Raw genomic sequence first — 21,673 nt, forward strand, 5'->3', positions numbered from 1 at the left:
TAAAAATTTCAATAAATCAAAAGAAATAATACCAATGATCAGTCGATCGCATTTCCTTTTTTGATGGGAGGTATAAAATGGATAAAGAACTTTAGGATTTCGTTTATATCGTTTTTATTGCTTTTTATTAGTGATTGAACTTATTTTGTATTATTGCTGACTTTACTAATTAAGGCCTTGTACAAAATTATTGTATTTCTGTTTTTATGTGCTAAATTCTATGTTCGTAGTTTATCTCTGTTCTCTTACGGCTCACGTCTGTATAGATAGGATTGCATTTGGGCGTTGTTAGTATAAACAATTACTTAGAATAATGTACACAAAAGTAAGGGTAACACATAGTATCTTTTTTTTTTTTGTGGATTTTTACATAAATCGGATTGCTTAAATTGCTTAAACAGAAGCCGCTTGGCGGTGTCTCTGTGGTAGAAAGCAAAAAATACGAACTGGCATATCAAATAATAAGCATTAAAATTAATCTAAAAGTATTTTGGCACTGTAAATAAAAGTTTGCTTCCGACGAAAAAACCCTAAAACAAATACATACAAATTGCTGCTATCGAATGGGAAATCAAATCGTAATAAATTACACAAGATTGCTTGCTTTTGCTTGTTTGCCAAATGCGGAGTTAACTCCTATCTAGACCCTACAATTTTTACTCGTTCGATTAAGCTAAGAGGCCAAGCGGCTCCGGGAAACCCACAGTGCTGATCTCTGTCGGGTAGGAGGCGATGCCTTTGTAGACCAGGCAGGTTTGGTTTAGACCATGCCAAAGTCGGTGCAAACGGATGCAGTTGGTCCTGCTGTCGCCGGCTGGTTGTTCTGCTGCTTTTCCTGCGCATTGTTGGCCGCCGCTGCCGCCGCCGCCGCCGCTGCCATGTTGAGTTCCACCAGGGTATCGATGCTGTTCAGACTGACACCCTGCAGGATCTTCCTCGCCGCCAGCGATGTAAAGTTGAAGGACAAGTCGGTCAGGCTGGGAAAGTTGTACAGCTCCTCGCCGCCATTCGCCAGAACGCTACCCATTCCCTGCTCCAAAGACTCCTTGGTCAAGCTCAGCCGCCTGTCGATGGCCTCCTTATCAATGGACTTATCATTCGCCAGATCTTTCAACGCCAAATTGGGTTCACTGCCCAGTGGATTGCTGGACTTGTGGAGCAGATGTGCCAGCGCCAGTTCATCGCCGTTCATCGAGCACTTTTGCAACTGGCAAACGGACTCGTAGCACAGATTCTTGAGGTCGGTACTGCTGTTCATCATCATGTTGTTGCTCTGCGAGGCACCCACATCCTTCGAGTTCTTCTCGTAAAAATGCAGATTGCCCACCGAGCCGGCGATCTCAAAATCCTGCTTGGCCAGCGCCGCCAGTTTTAATGGGGGATCTGCACTGGGAGAATTTGGCTGTGACTCGTTCTTTAGCACATTATTTTTGTAAGCAATCCCATTGGCCAACTGGAGGCACAGTTTCCGGCTGTTGTTCATGGTGGCATCGTTGTTCGTGTTCTTGGCGTACTTTCCCCCATCGTAAATCGGGGTTTCCACCTCCGCGGCACACGTGTTTTCCGGAGAACTCTCGCTGATGAAGGATATGGAGTCGCAGGTCTCGGAATTCGCCTCCGTTTCGCTGAGCGGCTGCTCGGAAAAAGTTTCCGGCTTGACGGGCGTGGAAGTGGCCACCGGAGCAGCGGAAGTCTGTTTGGACAACGTCTTCTTGATGATCTCGCCCTTCTCGTTCGTCATCGTCTCGTTGTTGATAATGAACACATTGGAGTTCTCCAGCATTTTCCCATTTTCCAGGGTAATAACACTCCTCACGGGTGAGTTCTGCACAAAGATCTTGGTGCTGGGGATGCTCTGGTTGCCATTCGAGGTGGTCACCTGCAGAGTGATGGAATTATTGCTGCTCGAGGTGGGCACACCGTTGCTGCTGCCCGCGGGATAGACCATCTCCTCGAGGATGCGACTGGGTGTGCTGGCCCTTTGCCTTTGCGCCTGTGCCTCGGCAACTCGTGCCCGCATCGCCTGGTGACGTGGTGTCCCCCTTGGAGAACCGTTCAGCAGGAGGATCGATCGAGCACTGCCGTTGTTGCTGCTCGGATTGGGTGCTATCACCGCCGTGTTCGTGGAGCACTGCGAGTCCAGACTAGAGTGGCCACTGGTCTTCTGGCTGAAGGACACCTTGCCGCTGTCGATGCTCGACGGGCCACTGGCGAGCATCGAGGTCTTGCAGGACTCCAGGCTCGAGGGACCGCTGCTCTGCAGGCTCCGGTACGTGGCCTTGTTGTCCAGACAGCTGTTGATCACCAGTCCGTCCGTGTGGCGCTTGGCCGCCGTCGCTTTCAGTGTGGCGGATCGCGATGGCGAGCTCTCGAAGATGTGCTTCCCGATCACCGATTTCTGGGCTGTTTTCGGCGGCGTTGGCGTCACCGAGCCGTGAACCAAGCGCGACGAGTGATTCGTCTTGGCCGTGGTTGCTGGAATTGACTGCGTGGAACGAGGTAGCGAACTGCTGCAGTACACCGGCGATCGGCGGCGGATCGGCGAGCAGTCCCTGGAGGAAATCAGAAACGTCGACTCGCTGGACATGTGGCGTCGATGGCGACGGGGCAGCGTCGAGGAGCGCTGGCTCAGCTCCGAGCCGTCGTAGAACGTCGAGTTGGACAGCGTGTGGGCCACCGGCATGTCCTGTGAAAGGAGTAACATTAATTTATATTAATATTTTGGATTTAAAGACAGCAATCAAATTATTTAAAGGTACAATATTTATATAATATAAATCTGGAGCTTAAAATATTAAGAACTCAGTTTAAGGGACTTAAAGAAAAGGTTTTGGTTAAAAGAAATCCCTGATTACTTCATCTCTTAATTGAGATTGTTATCATTAACAATGGAAAACTGGCTATATTAACTTGTGATAGCAATCCGATATTTTAATACAAAATAACAAAGTTCAAAGACTTTTTTTAATCTGGCTCAAAATTACCATTAAGGTTTATAGGCTTTATATGATTTATTTTCATGCCATATTCTAAGCTTTTCTTAGTTTGGGTATAGATTTCTTTATTACCCATTGATATTACCTTCATATCAGTATTTTATTTAAATGGGGTGGGGTTTTCAAATTGATTTGCTTACGTGCTCGGCCGTCTGGGTGCCCACGCTGTGCAGGTGAACGGCTCTGGTGTTGAACCACTCGGCTGGCGGGAACTGGGCCGAATAGGTCTCAATCTGTCGCTGCTTGGCTCGACCGCTGCGTCGGAAAAGGCGTGAGAGCAAAGATCCTTTTTCTAAAGCAATTAATAACCAGGCTAAGTAGATATTATATATAATAGATGAAATAATCTTACTGGGTGATGACGAATCTGTGCTTTGGTATTCCGAGCTGCTGCTGTCCGTGGTGTTGAGCGTTTGGGCGTAGGTCTTGGACAGACTTCGCGTGGATGCGCAGCGTTGCAGGCGCTTCGACGAGCCAAAGAGCCGCAAACTGTGCCGCCGTTCCAAGCTGCGCGGCGTCGGAAACGAGGCACTGCGTCGCTTCGCCGCCCTTGGATAGATGATCTTGTCATTGGGATTGCCTGTGAGTTATTCACCAATCGATTGCAGATTACATTGATTAATTACTTCACTGATGAATTGTCTACTCACCGCCGCAGATCACATCCGCCAGATTCGTTTGGATGCACTGGTGGGTGAGGTCGCCGTCCCGCTCCGTCGATATCTCGCCGTAGAGCGAGTGCAACGCCTCGGAATTGGACATCAGCATGGTGCGAGCCTCCTGCGGAACCACATCGTCCCCGTGCTGCTGCTCCTCCTCCGCCAAGTGGCCGTAGGCCAGGCTCCCATTCAGCTGGTGGTGGTTGCTGCGCGGCCTCGATCGACTTCGTCGGCGTCTGGAGAAGATGCAAATAAATAAAAATAAAAATAAATAAATAAAAATAAATAAATAATATATTAATATATAAAAAATATATGATATGTTGTAAGATATCCTAAAATCCTTTTCAAAATAATGATGATGAGGAATTAGTAATGGTTCTAAATTTAGAATTTAAATGTTTAAATAAATTTTATGCTTATAAAAATTGTTATTATTACCACAGTAATGGTTTGAATATACATTCTGTATAATCGTATAATCCTTTTAAAACTTGTACTCACTCTGGCGTGAAGATGAAGTACCCCTTGGAGGTCTGGTAGATCTTCTGCTCCTGCATCAGCTGGGCCAGGGAGTCGTAGATGACCTCGGTGGCGGGCGTGGTCATGTGGGGAAAGCGGGCGCCCAGCTTGCCGCGCACATGCTCGATGGTGGCCGACTGACCCTCGGCGGTGAGGTCCATGATCACATCGCAGAGCGCCTCTGGCAGCGGCGTGAACTGTCCCTGAACCGTCGGCGTCACAATGCAATCGTCAATGTCACCTGGAAAATGTCAAGGGGAGAGGTGTTGTTGTGGTCAAAAAAAAAAAAAAACACGGCGACATGTGCAACTTGCTAGCTTATATGGCTAATCACTGGACAGACCACCAGCCCCATTTGGTCACCTAAACTTGCTCGCATTTTTTCCAACGAACTCGCCGCGCTTTCCGATGCCATTTTATTTTGGGTGGCCACCTGGGAGACTCGCCTTGGCTCGCTTGGCATTTTGGCCACGTTCGAGTGACGGGGTAATTAAACCGCCTGAATTGAGTTTGGCTTTTAGTTTGACCTCTCTGTGGCAGCGAGGTCATGAGGAGTCTATTGCAATATGCATGAGATGACTATCGATTGGATTGAAACAGAGTGAAATTCGCTTTAAAATCCCATGAAAATTACTAATATGCCATTCTTATTTATAATTTTTATGAACATTAATTTCCAATAATGGGCTAACATCCTCCATGGGATTATAATATTATTTGTTTATATCCGTGTTTTTAAAATCCCGAAATTAACGACGACCACTGCCGACAACATTTTTCTCCCTGTAATTACAAAATCATCTGCCAGCATCGCCGTATATGGTATATGGAAGCGTTCACGCGGCGTATACTTAATTAAAACGCGCTCCCATCAGGCATAAAAATCAAAAAACAAAACAAAGAGAAGAGCTCTGCACACCTTGCTGTCGTTTTTATTATTTTTACCTGATGGTGCCGCATCGTGCCCGCAAATTAAATGCGCCTCCACGAACGCTTCCTACTTGCAACTTAACCTCTAAAAAAGTGGCAAACAACCAACGACAAGCAACGCCCCCGAGGCAAGTGTCTAGTGGCATGCCTCAAAATTGCAATAATAAATAGAGGGAGAGGGAGACGGAGATGGAGAAGGAGAGGGAGATGGAGACAATGACATAAGACAGCGAGGGGAAGCGATGGAGGTGCGATGACTGCAAAATCAGACCAAGTGTGTGACGACCTCCGTTTTGGCCGGGCCAAGAGATTCAGGCGCGCAGGCAAGCCTCTCGGCCGCAAACGTCCTTGCGGCAGTTGCATAATCAATTTTTCAAGTTTTCACTTTCCGTTGCAGTCAGCTGCTATAAAGTACACAGTCCAAAATGTCACCAGCATTAAATTAAATAGGGATTTTTTACCTCCGCTTATGCCAGATTTTTTTTAGGTATTGATGGCTTATGACCCAATATTGCATTTTCTGAATAATTTTTAAAAAATATTGTGTTCGAATGGTTTTCCAAATGTGACCCAATACAGCACTTCCATTTCCCATAAATCGAACCATTTTTATCCGATTCCAAAGTGGCGTATCCTAAAACATTTATTATGGAATTCCTGAACGAACCGCGTTAAAATTTTTCAAATCGGTGATGGTTCAATATTTGACCCCTGCTTATGTCAGATTTTTCCTAGTTTATCCTGAATTGCCAAATCAGCACTTCTAGGATCCAACCATTTTCATCCGATTACAAAGTGGTAAACCTCAAAAAATTTGTCTTGGGACTCTTTAACGATCTGCATTCAAAGTTTTCCATTTCGCGGTGGTCGAATTTTTGACCCCTGTTCATATCAGGTTTTTTCCTAGTTTTTAATGATTTGCCGAAAAGATTTTTGTCCGTGTAGCAATACCCGGCAGCAATTTGCGGCAGCAGCTAAAGACAAAATGCCATGTGGGATGCTCCGTCGTCAAGGACAATTAGCGGCAATATCCAACGCAGCATGCAGTTGGTTGTTTTGAGTTAGCAGCTTGCAATTTTGAGTTTGCAGTTGGCAGCTTGCTGCCTGCTTTTTTGGGGGGAAGGGGGAAAAAAAAAAACAGTCGCCAGAAATCCGCCTTTCCCTCTCTCTCGCACTTTCACATCGCGAATTTGCTAAGCGATTAATCTTTGGGCCGCATTTGTGTGGCGTCACTTGGAGCTGCACTCAATCTCCATCCCGTCGGGCTGGAAACATTTGTTGTCTGCCAGTTGGATGCACTCCCTTTGCCACCGAGCGGCGGGTATCTTAGCCGCGGGTTTAGCTCGGCTCGGCGATTTATTTGCCTGGCCTTATCATCTGGCACACTCGCCTCTTTATTATACATTTCCCATTCGATTTCGCCACTCCGCAATTTGCCATTCGGCGATGTTTGGCAGCAACGCCCTGATCATAAATTTGCCAGTGCAGTAGCCAAATTGGGGCTAGATAAACAAATATGAAAGATGGCTGGGCAAACACAAATAATACTCGTATATATATGGAAACTCTTGCGGCCACCAGATGCCTCGAGTCATCCAATAGTCTGTTTTTTTTGTTGGTGGCCAGAGGGCCAGAGTTCGAAATGCCATTTGGCACTGGGTGCAGTTACATATTCGAAGGCTGAATGGGAAGGTCAGGGCTTTAAAGCCAAATTCAATACGGCCAACCAACAATAAATGGGAAAGTCAAACCAATAAAAATGTGGGTAAGGAAATGTGTGACGAATTGAAATTGATACTGTTGTAAACAAAATCAAAGTGAAATAAATGAATTAGACACATTTATGTCGGACATTAAATTGAGATTGTATTCTTTAAAAGCTTTGGCGATTATTTACACCAGTTAAATGTGAATCTTAAATGCAGTTTATTACTAATGAAGTAAATTAAAAATACTTGTAACTTAACAATTGCTGTACTTAATTATAAAGGTGTATCTTTCTATCTGATTTTACTTGACATTTTATTAGTTGTACGAGTTAATGACTCGCATATGTTTTGTTTGTCAAAATGTTTTTAGCAACACAAACCGATCTTATATATTTAAATAATAAATGCAGTTAGGACTTTCAAATATATTATTCAAATTTCCACCAGTTTTTTTCTAGCTGGAGTTGGAGCTTACCAGTTGGCTACATGAAAGATGTTGCATATTAATAAAGCAACACTACACGCTGCCTACATTCAAACCTGGCCAAGATCAAGGCTCTGTGGCAATCTTGTCTCCCCAGAAAATGCAACTGCCCCTCGAGCACGCGCAACCCACTTTCGTTGTGGATGCAGCAGTGGATATATGCATATGGCCATATATATCCTCCCCCATCGGAGGAGTGTTGTTCGCAATTTGTTCGGCTTATCCGTGGGCTGGATTTTAGCCGTCGGGCGTTGCCACCCCGTTGCAATTAAAATTAATAAACGAATCGAAAGGCAAACTCGTGACGCCCCCGCAAATCAAAAAAACCAAAAAAAAAAAAGAAGGAAAACTAAGAGAAAAACCAGCGACACTGGAATTATCAATTGGCATTTCATTTTGATTTCGAAATGCATTTCTCCGCGGCCGTCGAGTGAATATCGCTGGGGATTTCGGTGTTTATCGTTTAAGGAAGTGTTAATTTATTTGCTCCTCTCTTTTTCAGTCGCTGCTGCCCGCCGGCCAGAAAAACAAAAAACGAAAACAAAACGCTGGTCGATGGGGGGAAAAATAGTAATAAATTGCCATCGATAGCCAAAAATTATTGATTATTTCGAAATGGACAGCGTTAAAAGTTTATGATGCTGCCGTGCCATCGCTGGCGGTTATGAGATCAAACAGAAAATCCCTCCTCCCCCCAACGAAAAAAAAAAAAAAAAAAAATAGCTAAGCGAAAATGTGCCAACAACACGATAGGCGCATAAGATTTCCTCTTTATTTTTTAACGTTTTTTCTTTTTCTAATAATAGGAGACAGCGACGAAGAAAGAAAAAAATCATACATCAAGATTATTGTTACTCGCGGCAATTGCATCACAGTAATGGCCACAAAAAAAAAAAAAAAAAAAAAAAAACACAAAGCAGCTGAAGAGAAAAACAAAAAGAAAAAAAATGGAAATCGCAAGAAACATTTTTCATTTGCATAAAAATTCATGGCAACTACAAGCGCTAAAAATGTTTGCCGCATGTCTGAGCCACATGGGGTGAGGGGTCAAGGGGGTGGTGCGGGTGGTGCTGGTGGTGCTGCACCACTGAGGGGGTGGGCCTGCCTTCAGTGGGAGGCTGTGTGGAAAACAACCTTCAAGCTACAAAACACTTGACTCCGAAAGCCAAAGCAGCGATCCGGGATCCAAAATCCGAAATCCGAGAAACCGAAACAAACTGAGAGTCCGTCTCGTTGACGGCGCTTTGGTTTGATTGAACACAAGGATATGTGTCCGCCGGCTAAAATAGCAGCGAAAACGAAAAGCTTACAAAAATAAAGAGCAAGCAACTTAAAAACCAACTAAAAAATAAAGCAACAATAACATAAGCAACAGCCTAAACAACAACAATTGCGATTGCAGGCACAGTTTGAGACCAAAACGCAACACTTTCACTCTACTTAAGACGGATGAAGCTGCGGACAAAAAGGAGGCGGCTCCAGGAGGCGAAAAAGGTGGGGAAAATTTGGGGAAGAGAGAGAGGGTGAGGGGTGGAAAAACAAGGGGGCGGGGCGGGGCGGTGCGGCAGGGACGGCAGGTTGCCTTTGAGACACCATCTATAAAGCGTTGGTGGGAAAATCGCGGCAATCGTTTTCACGTCTTTTTCATATTTATTATCATTTGCAAGTCTCGTTTTACTTCGGTTCGGTTTCTTGGCTTTTCTTGGCCCGAGCTCGAAAAAAATGCAGATGAAGCCCCGAAAGAAAAAGATTTTCGCGCTGCAGGCAGGAGTTTGTCATCTGCGACAGAGACTGTGTCTTTCGTTTTCGCTTGGCAATTAATCAATCAGCTCGAGCTTTCGCGTCTTTCGAGGGGAAATGGGAATGGTAATGGAGTGGCGAGCCACGTTAAAAATCACTAAATCAGTGAGAGTATTTTATTGAGATTTTACAATTAGGAAAGTCGTCAGCCAGATATTAGTCACTGTTGTTTTTCATTGCGGGAAGCAGTCGACTTTTATTATGCATCGTAAGTTTAAAGCAATAGTTATTAAGGTTCGCTTCGCTTGTTAAAAAGTACACGATTATAGAGTTGCTATAAATCAAGCCAAAAAATTTAAATCCAGTTTAGGTTAAATGCAAAAAGAAAATTTTAATTTCATCCAAAGTTTGATGTTGAGATCCTTTCTTACAGGTTATCGTATAAAATCAATTCTAGGGTATAATTAGATAATCAAAGAAAATTATTTAACAACGCAGCTATGCATCCTTTATTAGTTTTTATTTAATTTTTTGTTTGTTTTAGTTGTCAATCAAGCAGAACTTTGATTTATTACAGAACTTAGATTTCCTCTGATTCCCTTTTAACTACTGACTTACTCCTTGGTCCAATTTTAACAGCTCTTTCTGGAATGCAGCTTTACATAAGTAGCCCCCTAGAGCCGCCCCAACGTTGACCCACCACCCACCACCCCCACTCCACTCCACCGCCACCCCTTTCGTCAACATATGGAGCACTGCACAGTTTCGGGGAGCAGAAACAAAAAATGTCTGGCGGCCAAACGAAGGCAATCACGATTTTGTGTCTGAAACGTTTTTTGCGCGTTTTCAATTTCCCATTTTGGTTTTTCTTCTCGTTTCGCTTGGGGGTGGCGGGTGCTCTGGGGGGCCTCGAAAGGGGGAAAGGCCACGCAGTCGTTTGGCAAAAGGAAACAGATACGCCTGTCCACAGATCGCGACCAAAAAAAAATTAAAGGAGAAAAACTAAGTAGAAAGAGAGCTATGAGTTTAGCTTTTTGGCCGGCGCTTGTTGCGTTCGTTGAGGCGACGCTAATTGTTTCCGTCTGTTAATAAAAATATTTCAGATCAGTAACAAATTGAAAACAAGGCTGGTGGGGGAACAAGAGGAACGAGGGGAGCGCAAGGCTGCTGTTTATGCAACGCCTCACGAAATGCAAATTGACATTTACGTGGTTGCAACACCAACAACACAAACAGCAACAACACCAACAAAATGCCAGACAGTCGGACATTGGGCCACCGGCTTTATAGCCTGGCAAATAAGGAGCAACACGATTTGGCCAAGACAAAGTAACAAAGTAACGAAACAAAACTAAAGCCCAGCCAGACACAAAAAATTGTTGGCGACACTTTTAGCCGTTCCTGTTGTGTGTTGTATGTGTGTTGTGTGTGTGTGTGTGTGTTAAAGGTCAATGAGTTTGGGGTTAGTGGACCTGAACCTGGGAGCCTGCCAAGAGTTTCGTTTTTGGCCTGTGTGGCCTGTTGTGCAACCTCCAATTGGGAGCCTCAGATGATGGGATAATGTCAGCGAAAGAATCGTGTCGCATTTGGCTAAATTGCCAGCCATTTTTGGTGCGTTCAAGGGAGAAACAATGGAGCTCTAAGATTTTCCGCAGAACACTTTCCCGCCAAATGGGGGGAAAATCCGCGAAGCGTAACCAAGAGCTAAAATCAAATGGGTTGACCTCATTAACCGAAGGGTTTCAACGGGGTAAAGTGGTAATCAGTGTGGACAGAAGAATCGGGGGAAAGAGCACTCTTCGGAAGAAAGAGAACAATAAAATTACAATAATCGCTTGGGTAATGCTCGTCGAAGGGGTGATGAGGTTTTCCCTCCAAAGGGGCGGTGTTCAAGCGACCATGATGATGATGAACTTGCAAAGACAACTCCCCGATGACAATGACTATCGTATCACCCGCTCTTCTCTTCTATTTTCTTTTTTTTTGGCAAACTTGGTTACGCTTTAGAGAATTTCTCCCCATACACACAAAGGTTAACAAACCTTTCAAGAAATTGGCCAAGAGCTTAACGGTGAAATTATAAATTAATGCACAGCCAGAAAAAGGTTTTAGAACCAGCTATTAATTTTTATACGGGTAATATGTTTAACGGGAAAGCACTTGTAGATCTGTAGATCAAGATATTGCTTTGTTCTCTATAATAATCAGAATCAGATTTCTTTTTATAACAGCAATTGAGATCTATAAAAATCGAAGTAAGGTTATTATATAATTAATGGTTCCTAATATAATATAACATATTGTTTTGTAAACATTTTCCCCCCTATTATCTGAGATCTTATGTTAATGCCGCATCTGCATCTGTGGTTGCCATTAGCAACATTTAACTGACACTCGATTTTCGCAGTATGCGGCATCAACATGCCTGCTGTTGACTTGGCTGATTTCTACAGATTTGCGATTTGTTAATGGCTCGAATATTAAGTTACAATTATCTGACGGACGGCCATCGATGAGTTTGGGAAACCGGGGAGGAGGATGAGGAGGAGGAGGAGGAGGATGAGGTGGCTCCACCACTGTCATGGCCACATTTCACTTTCAGCAAGATCCAGCGACGAGAAATCGTGATGAAATTGATTTGCGGCTCTTTACTTTTTATTCGCCATCATAGTTACCGACAGCTCTCTATCGTCTCGTCTCGTCTCCTCTTTTCTCTCCGCCGATATCTCCTTAATTTTCCCAGCATCTGGGAACTGCATAATTTTCTCGCTTTCCAGCTATTTTGCATTTGCCATTTGTCTATTTTGTCCATTTTGCTTCTCTGGCGCTTCCACACTGATATTCCGCTGTCAAATTGCCAAGCGGCAAGCGACGGCATTTTCCTCTGATTTTCCACCGATTTTCCCCTTCCCCGGTTTTCCCACCCACCAGAAAAAAAAACTGCAGAAACTGCAGTCTCTTTAACACGAAACTGAATTTAATTTGCTTTTCTTCGTTTCTTTTGCATTTATTTGGCATGTTTGTTGTCTAATTGAGCGAGAAATTGCCGTTGATTGATTGTTTTGCATGCAATGGTATTATTTGTTATAGTGTTATTGTTAGTGCCATTTCAATGGCTGCTTTTATTTCCCACTTCGTCTCGCTTAATGGCGATTTGATCAACGTTCTGCAATTGTTTGGCAACAGTTTGCAACGGCAAGTTATAAATCTTTTCCTCTTCAGGTTAAAAACCAGTAGTTTCTATGACAAATGAATGAAAGAAAGCTCTCTAAAACTCAATTAAAAAAAGTCTTTAAAATATTTAAGCTGACTCGTGTCCAAATTGTGCAGTTAAAAACTCTGTTAAACATTTAAATATATTGAGTGGCAACCAAACAAGCGGCAATAATTTATGCCTACGCTTGAATTTAATGCATATTGGCAATTCCCAGGCTGCTGGTTTGTAATTTTATTTTAGTTTGAAGCTGTAACATTTTAAAAGTCTGGCTAATTGTAAAACATTGTCCGTAAAAATGGCAGACAATGTTTGGACACAACATGTACGATAAATAATAGTAAAAGTGCGGTTTATGAATATGACAGGAATTTATGTTCAAATTGGCGTGTATTACAACTTTTCCAATTTGTTCCTTTGTTTTGTAATTTGTTCCTTTTTAAAAATATTTTTATTGGTAATTAAAGTCCGTTTTTTATACTTTTACATGCTTATAACTATTTCATACCTTAAAAAAAATTTGTTTTACAACAAAGCCTTTATTTTGTATGCAGATGCAGAGGACTTTGGTGAGCGTATCTAATGTGGCACATTGTTTGGACTCCTTGTTGGCGAATGGAAATGTCATGTTTATGGTAATTAACAGTTAATGGGTTCTACGCCATTGCAGTTGTTAATTAGCGAACATGGAGCGGATTCTGCCGGCCACACCACACCATATGCTGCACTCCGTCTGCAATTCTGTGCAATAAGAGTGCGGCTCTTTGTCTGCGCAGCGATATTTCCCCAATTGAATTTCACAGAGATAAACCGACAGCAGTCCCCCCGACCAAGAAAATAAATATACTGCAATGAGTTGTGGCCACAAATCGCAGCTTATTAATTTCCAAACAAAGTTCGCCAAAGGCCGTCGAGTTGCTTAAACTTCGACGATCTCCGGCTGGCCGGTCATTTATCAATTCGTGGTGTTGGCAATGGACTTTTTGGCCTCCTCACAACTCCCCTTCGAGGTGGAAGTGTGAAAAGCTGGAGGGGAAAAGGTGGAAAATGGGAAATGGGCAACGGCAGCATCGCATTAACGGCACAGGTGTCCACTTAATTGACAGCTAACGAGGCACAGAGGAGCAGACCATAAACCCGGGCCAGACACATCAATATTTGATGAAGTGCATGTCGCTTCGATTACACAGGGAAAATGCTTAATGCATGCCTTTCATTTTCATAATTTTTGAAAAATATTTGGCAGACCTCCTTTCGAAATTGTTTTCTAATTGTGTAGGGTAATTTATTAAAAAGAAAGAGGGCAGGAGTGTATCTCATTTGATTTATTTAGACTGTCTTAGAAACGAGGTGGCAATCGCAGGTGTCTTTTGGCGCAAAGAGGACAAAAGCCCAAGTCTGGAGATTCTTGAATGCTGTCTAAAGACATTTCACTGTTTGAATGAAGGTTGAATTTTTGGTTATAGAGACCCAAAATACTATTTTTAAAGGGTTCCTCACAGAAAGAATTGCTATGTGGTAACCTTTCAGTTGTGGAAATCAGAGTCTGGACCTTTCGGTTTCCCTGTTTCCTTGGCCAGCTTTTAGGTAAATTCCGAGTGACCTCTTTGAGTTGCAGTTCCTCTTCAGACTCTACTTCTTTTTCACCTTCCGAATAAAAACCATTCAGAACTGATCTCAGAGGTTTCAGTGAATTTAATCTCCCACCCTGATATCGTTTCTCCTCCATAAGAAACATTGGCGATGGAAATCGCTCACAACTGCCTCGAATTTTATCTATTTGGAGTTCGTCCTCAAGATCTTGCTGTGCCAAGGCCAGGATTTCCCAGATGGAGGTTCCATCGGCTCCATGACGTTCATTGTACTTTCTCTGCTCTTCATACATGAGATATCTCAACTGACTAAGTTGTTTCCACCGCTCGAACTCAGCTTCCCGCCTCTCAAAAGCTTTCTCACTCTCTTTTATAACTTGCCACCTCTGGTTGAGTTCAGCCTGCGACATTCCCTCCACTTCATGGGGCAACAGCTGGAGACGTCCCGCCCAGAAAAGGATTCGCTGTTTGGCCAATTCGCGCTGACGATCGCGACGCGAAACACAGTTTTTTTCCTTCTGGACTGGAAGTTCCATTGCCCTCTTGATATCCCTCAAAACTTTTTAATTTTAATTGAGTTTCCCCCGAAACTAAGTTCTTGGTTTGCTTAAATCGAACACGAAACTCACCCACTGAACTGATCACATAGGTGGCTGGCGGTTTCAGGACACTCCGGGCGAAGGCTCCTCGCAGGACCTCCAGTGCACAGGGTTCAGCCGTAACCAGCAGCATTCCAGGTGCCACATGTCCTGCGTATTTCAGGGCTCTTGTGGCAGCAGTCAATGGTCCATTCCACCAGCATTGCGCATTAGCAGCCAGGAAGTTCTGCAAAAATAATGTTAATTTTTAGCAAATAATAATATAACTCCTTAATAAAATAATCGTATTTATATAGTAAAACATTTCCAAATATTTTAACACAAATTAAAAGATTTAAAATACTGCCATGTAAACTAGTTTCAATAAACAAAGTCAAAGCTTTTACTTCTATGTTTTAATCATAATTTCCCCCTTCAAATCAAAAACCAAAGAGGGAAATGCATTGTAATTGAACCACCCTTTTCAGGAAGCCCTTCGTAACAGGTCAGCGTGGCGGGTTTCACTGGTCTTTACAGCCATTTCCAGTGGGAGTCTGCATCTCATCAGCTAATTGACAAATTGCAGAGCACCGCGTGGCATAATTGGTGTGGTGCTGTCTGGCTTAAAGAGCTATCCATCTGTGGGCGTTGCAGCGGCTTTAACCTGATGGCTGGCAACCGTCAATTAGCCAAAGCGGATCGCTGCCACTCCCCCGAAAAAAGCCAGCGATGGGGTGGCGCCACTAAATCAAAGAAAAAATGCACAACAAAAACGAAACCGAAAAGCCGCTGTCTCATCGCTGGGAATTTATTTTTGGGCTACCAAACCGAATCGAATTGCAACGAAACGAAATCCTTAACACGTTCTGGCCAAAAGGTTTCCGTGGAAAAAGCTGCAAAAAAAGAAAAGACAAAGAGGGGAAGAAATGTGGGAGGAGTGCGGAAAAAGTGGTGACTGGGGCAGCAAATAAATGTCCAATTTGTGCAGTGACAGGAACACTTGAGGCACGTTTTTGATGTAAACACGGACAAAAAGGGTCGAGAGTCACAGCAGAAAGCCGTGGACAATGGAACCAATGCAACCAAGGGATCGAGTGAGGATTGCGAACGAAAGGCCAAGAGATCGATGATGTAGCCGCCGGAGTTTCACGCTTTGTGGCTTTCTGTGTCGCTAATGAACATCATCCAGTTTGAGCGATTTGACCTTTTTGTCGATGGGCCAGGCAAGGGGAATCCCAGCGGGGGAAATTGGCATCTCCCCATGGATTGCCATTTCTTGTGGTCACTCCTCTTGGCTTTAATGTCGCCTGGCTCTGGTATGCCGCTTATATAAGTTGGATGACTCTCTTTCTCCTTCTATCCACCTCCATCGCCATCAGCATCTGCATCTCCAACTCCATCTCCACCTCCATTGCGATGGCTAGATGCCCATCCAGGCCCAGGCCAACCTTCCGCCTGAGGCTGCTCAATTAATGCATGAGAAGGCGAAGAAATTAACTCGTCATTGCCTGCCCGTCAGGCTTTTACTTTGGCTTCGGCTGTCACGCGCCGCCAGATGGCGCTCATCTTACACTCAGAGAAAATCAGGGGATTAGGGATTGTTAAGAAGGAAGATTTAGGATGGTAAAACCAATAGAACTGCCATTTGTAGAAAGAAACTTGGATAAGAAACCTTTAAAAACTTCTAGAATTATATTTTCAGGTTCATAAACCAATATTTTTAAATTATTAGAATAAAGAAAAATTTTTTTACCAACCTTTGAACCCTTTAAAAAAATAGGTTAATTGAAGTTAGATTCTATTACCTAAATTTCCTTAAAAACACTTCTTTAGCGAATGTTCAAGACTTCTTGACGGATTTATTGTAGATGAATTGACTCATAATTAAACTTTTATTTATTTAATTTAAATCAAAATCCTAGCATTTTCTTATAGTGCAGCTCATCCCCCAACCGCCATCGTAATTATAGTGCTGCATCATTGCAAGACACGAGACAAAATGCCAGAGACAGTCATCAACAGCCTACTTATAGAGGCTTTCCATCGATCAAAGGGATCTGGTTTGGAATGGAACCTGCGCTTCGCTTCGAGGTGATTCAGTGCCTCACTGCCCATGGTTTCTCGTTTCTCGGAAGTAATGCAAAACTAACTTTTAATAATCAAATCAAATGCTCACGCCGACCTGTGTGTCGCGCGTATGAAAGTCATTTTCTCCCCGGGCTGAATTTGAAGTTTCGCTTTTTGGCTGCTCTTGATGTCGTTTCATGTCTTTTTATTATCTATTTTTCTTTTTTTTTTTTGTTGTTTCGGGTGGCGGCTTTCGTTTTGGGACTTTTACTTAATTTCATGTAATAGAAAACTAAACAACAAAACTCCCACAAAAGTAATGCTCAAAGACAAAACTATCACCGAGCAGCGGAGCTTTTTGAATCGAGCCAAGAGTGGCAGGCGGCCTCATGTGGGGAAGTTGCTGCTGTGGCTGCTGCTGCTGATGTTGCTGCTGTGCTGCTGATGTTGCTGCTGTGCTGCAACAGTTGCTGCCGTTGTAGATCTCTCATGTGTGCCGCATAAAAAGATAATAACAATATACAAACAAATGCGCAGTCAGGCAGCCAGTAAGCCGGAGATTGCCAACCGCTGCGGACTTCGGGGCTTAATAGAGTTATGATGAAGTATAATAATCCTTGACCTTTCCACCAGCCAACATCAAGTTGCAGCTACAAGTCAAGACCGCAGCTCTTAGGCACAAGTCAAAACGTTTTTGGGCTCCTTTGTGTTTTCCCCCAACCATATTTTCGCCTTTTTTTTTGTTTTTTTGTTTGGGTTACCCTTCATTTGACTTTAAAAGCGCCATTTAATTTCGCGAATGAGAAGCGACTGGGCTCTGAAAATGAAAATGTTTCGCATTTCTCCACGAACATTAAAAACGGGGACTTGAAAAGGTGACGCGGAAACCAAGAAACTAAAGCCAAAACCAAGGGATTTACATTTAAGTAGGGATTTACTTGATTGGAGGAACTAACATATTCAAAATATATTTTAAAACATTATTCGGATCGAGGTCGTTTATAATTTGGGTTACTTTTTTTCGGTGACCCGTAAATTGGAAACGCCCCTATTGCCAAGGAATTTCACCGGACTTAACCACAATTGAAAGTTTTTTTTAAAAAATGCGTTAAAATTTTTCATGGGAAATATGCTTTTAAAGGCCAACTTATTTCATAATCATTAGGGGAAGATTCATTAACTCTACCAATAATTACATAATTTATAGATATTTTATGGGTCTTTAAAAAACAATTTTTATTGTTTTTCTTCCTCAAAGCTAAAGTTGTTATTCAAATTAATGGCCTCACGCAACTATTTCATTATTCACAGCTTCTTAATGGTTCAAAAACGTTATTTGATTATTTTTTATAGTTCTGCGTCAAGAAAATGATAGATTGCTAATTAGTATAATAGCTCAAAATTGAAGTTTCCATTTTTCCTAGGCTTCTGAGAGAATCATTATTTTTAAAGACAAATTAAGAGTTACTGTGCTAATTATTTCAGTGTTCGCCAAGCAATTTGTTTAATCTTCTATTTCCCCCTTGATTACTTTCAGGATTACACTTATTTTTCTGCACTTCGTGCGACAAATGAAAATGCTCGTTTCCAATTATTCGAGGATTTCTCACGTCCATAACTTGAACATGAGCGCCCTCGGGACAGTTCCTTTGTTCAAGAGCCTTATCCCTGTCATCATTGTTTATTTGACTCTGGTCAAGTGCCAGACAAACCCGAGGGTTGAGACCATAAAACGTAGCGCCTGTCGGAAGCTCCGGCCGGCATAAATACGAGTACACAGGACGAGCAGCAGCGTTCCAATCAATGCGGCTAGTCCTGATAAGGATACAAATTGCATGGCCATGTCCGAGTGACGCCCACTTCCTCCGCCAAGTTCCCTCTACCCAAAACTCCTCGAAGGGGAGCGGCAAATGGAATAAGATGTGTGCGGCTGAATGACTGCGTTTCTCGATTTGCACTGCACTTAAAATTTCAATCGGATTTCGGGGCGATCCACCCCACAGGCAATGACTTTGGTCAGCTATCGAGGGTTGCCAGGATGTTGCCAGGTTCAATGACCAAATATCCTACTACTCTTGGCTAAACATGCGATTTGTTTTATTAGTCTTCCTCGACTAAAACACACACACACCAACAGCTGTTGGCAAAAGTCCTGCCTGACTGCCATTCAGACGCTCTGCCTGCCAAACAAAAACAGATCCAATGGATTGTGGCCTGGATATCTAGCAAGGCATCGCATCTGCAACTATTTCAACTTTTTGGCAGCCCATTGCGGTCGCTATTTTTGTTGCAATTAATAATAAAAACTTTCAACTAGCAAAGCTAAAAAACTCTCTCGCAACTCTTTCGTATAAATATGCTCGTTTTGTGGGAAAAAGTTTTGCAATTGCTTCTAAACTTCTAAAAAGTAAAACCTAAAAGGGAAATGGTAGAAAACATATGAAAATCTATAGACCAAAAGATACCTGGAGATATTTAGGGAGCATTTGCAAATAATATTAATACATTCCTATGTATATATTATTTACAGGAAATTAAGGCCCAAATATGAACGCAAAACGAACCTGTTAAACGTGTAAGATAAACAAGATCTGCAAGCATAAATACAACTCTTTCGAGATCTAGTTCTTGGATCACAAAACGATCTATTTACATAAACACAAATCCGTCGTGGCACCACAAACAGTGGGTATATTTATACACTCTGCATTCACATACAAACCGTGCATAAATATATTGTTTGAAAGGTATCAGCTGTAAAAATCAGCACCTCAATTTAAAACCGAAGCGTGAAAAGTCTATTAGAGGTTGACGGTGACGAAGGCGTCTGGGAGCTCTGTGGGAACAATCCAGTGTGCTTTAGTCAGCTCCAATTCTACCCCGAACCCCCAAAACCCCCAAACCCTCCTCTTCCTTTTTAAAAATCTAGATTTTCCACTGCACCTGTAGTCAGTCGACTCTATAGTTCTTTTTTTTATGTGCTTTGCCAATGCATTTGTTGTTATTGCTGCTGCCTTTTGTATTTCGGCGTTGAAGCTTCGCTGGCACTTGCTGAAATGTCTGGCCAAAATGAATGCAGGGGGCATTGGGGTATATTTGGGGCCTTTGTACTTCGCCAAACAGTGTCTGTCATTCACTTGCAGGTAGTTAAACAGCGTATCTATGAGTGTGTCTAGCATTTAGCACGCAACTTGCTTTATATATATCCAGCATACTACCCATACTATATACATATATGTATACACCTTGTCATTCAATCAATCTGGCAAATCATGCGATCAGGGGGCATTCATCCAAGAGATTGCCCACCAAGTTTCGCGAAATGCCTGTCAAGTTACTAATGAGAATCGGATTTCCAAAGGGGTGTGAGTGAATTGTGCAATTGCTTTAAGCCGGGTTTTAATTGCCGCCTTAATACAACTTTATTTAAAGCTGACTTGAGGGTAGCATCATTATGGGTAATTACTTTTCAGGCGGATAATTGAGTTTTGCTCTATGAGTTACAATTGTAAATAGGTTGAGAAATTGTGCTTCCACTTTGATCTATAAATTAGAAAACTTCCCTGTGAATCATTGTTATCTTTGTTAGATACGCCACATAAGTCACATTTTAGTTTTAATTTCCTCCTAAAGTTTCCCCTTTTAATAGCTCAATTTAGTACTCCTAAAGCAAAGATAATAATTAGGGTAAATCGTGTTATTCAGAACATTAACATCCCTTTTTCAGACTTAATAAATACTTGTATTTTATGTACAACAGCCAACAAATTAAACAGCAATTAAATCGAATATTTTGTAGCTCTTCGTGATTTCCTCGCACTTACTTTCTGTATTTATTACAGAAAATTACAATAGCTCGTGGCTTTTATATTCGTTTGTTTTTTTTATTTTTGAACTTCCATAAATATAACTCCATCCCCAAAAATAAACATGATCTCGCAGACGCGGCGAGAAGCATGATGATTGAACTACAAGTACGTGGCCCAATGTTTTATTTTTTTTTCTTATGTTTTTTTGGTTTTTTATGTTTTTTGGCTGGTGCTGCAATCTCAGTCCCCTGGCGTGACCGAAAACAAATAAATAAAGGAGAAACGAGAGCTTCAACTTGAACTGAACTCAAGTTGTTTGCCACTGGACACCAATGGCCCCCGGCGACCTTGTCGATAAAAAATTATGCAATCGGGGGCAGGCGGCAGGTGGAGCGGCAATTCACAGTGGAGCTCTGTTCAATGTTTGTCAATCAAATTAGTCGGCGATGATTGCAATCGAAATTAATGAAAAGCAATCATAAGGCGCACGCCAACCAATTAAACCCACAGACGACAAAAAGTAAATTTGCGCTTAAACGGTTGCACCATCGATTCAATTTCATTAAACCCAATCAAAGCAATCGAAGTTGGCGGAGGAAAGGGGTTAATAACAATTCAAATCTCTTTTCTTTTCTTTTTTTTTTCTCCGTTTGTAGGAGCCGCGTGCCGATAAATCAATTTGCTTTGCTCTTTTTTCTCTTTATTTTCCCTCTGATTGCATGAAATTGTATTTGAACAGTATCGCAGTTCCGGAGCACGAAGACTTCTTCTGTCCAACCATCGCAACCGGTGAATGTTACTGTCCAGATTGAAACTGTAGTTGTGCAGGAAAAGATTCTTTTAATAAGAAGATTGGCTGGAAAACCAGACTCTAAAGCTGACAAATAAGTAATTGGTTTGGTAATTGCGCTTCAGACGGATATTAATTTGCTATTTAAAGTAATCTTGATTGGGAAACTAAATGAAGAGGAAATAATTCTGTCTTCTTCAACGGTTTTTTACTAAGATAATTTAAATTGCTCATGATTTTTTTCAAAACTTTATGATTGGCTTCTTAACTGCTTAAGGGGGGGGTAAGGTTTTAAAGGCCAAAAAAAGGGCCATGTTTGATTTTTTTTTGCGGCGAAATGAGTAAGTTTATTTTATTGAGCTTAATTACATGTTATTGTTTAACTTTTGAATAGTATTAGAAAAAAAAATTATTAAAAAATATTAAGAAATAAGCCTGTGGCGGTTATTCTTCCGAAGCGCCTAAAGAAAAAGTTGTTTTGCGGTGAACATCATAGGGCGTTAACGGATCATCTTAAAAATAAAATGTGATATGCGTTGTAAAGATAATGAATTTCCCGAGGTAATCAGGAAGAGTTTTTTTT

The 21,673-nt window shown here is 42.3% G+C and overlaps 2 protein-coding genes across 2 annotated transcripts in view; both read right to left on the reverse strand.

Annotated features, from left to right (window-relative positions):
* Positions 1 to 97: 97 nt before the first annotated feature.
* Positions 98 to 21,673, reverse strand: part of LOC108093063 — a 58,351-nt gene continuing 36,775 nt past the window's right edge. The window contains exons 4-9 of the mRNA XM_017192972.2: positions 14,476 to 14,671; positions 4,160 to 4,418; positions 3,647 to 3,891; positions 3,349 to 3,576; positions 3,137 to 3,288; positions 98 to 2,686 (exon numbers count right to left, since the gene is read on the reverse strand). Coding sequence (XP_017048461.1) covers positions 761 to 2,686; positions 3,137 to 3,288; positions 3,349 to 3,576; positions 3,647 to 3,891; positions 4,160 to 4,418; positions 14,476 to 14,671 — 3,006 coding nt within the window. The 3' untranslated portion in view covers positions 98 to 760. The remainder of the gene's footprint in view (positions 2,687 to 3,136; positions 3,289 to 3,348; positions 3,577 to 3,646; positions 3,892 to 4,159; positions 4,419 to 14,475; positions 14,672 to 21,673) is intronic.
* On the reverse strand, positions 13,565 to 14,462 carry LOC108093064. Its single transcript, XM_017192973.1, has one exon. The coding sequence runs from the start codon at positions 14,380 to 14,382 to the stop codon at positions 13,594 to 13,596; it is 789 nt and encodes a 262-aa protein (XP_017048462.1). The 5' UTR covers positions 14,383 to 14,462; the 3' UTR covers positions 13,565 to 13,593.

Source organism: Drosophila ficusphila, unplaced genomic scaffold (genome assembly GCF_018152265.1).
Source record: "Drosophila ficusphila isolate 14025-0441.05 unplaced genomic scaffold, ASM1815226v1 contig_106, whole genome shotgun sequence".
Classification (NCBI taxonomy): domain Eukaryota; kingdom Metazoa; phylum Arthropoda; class Insecta; order Diptera; family Drosophilidae; genus Drosophila; species Drosophila ficusphila.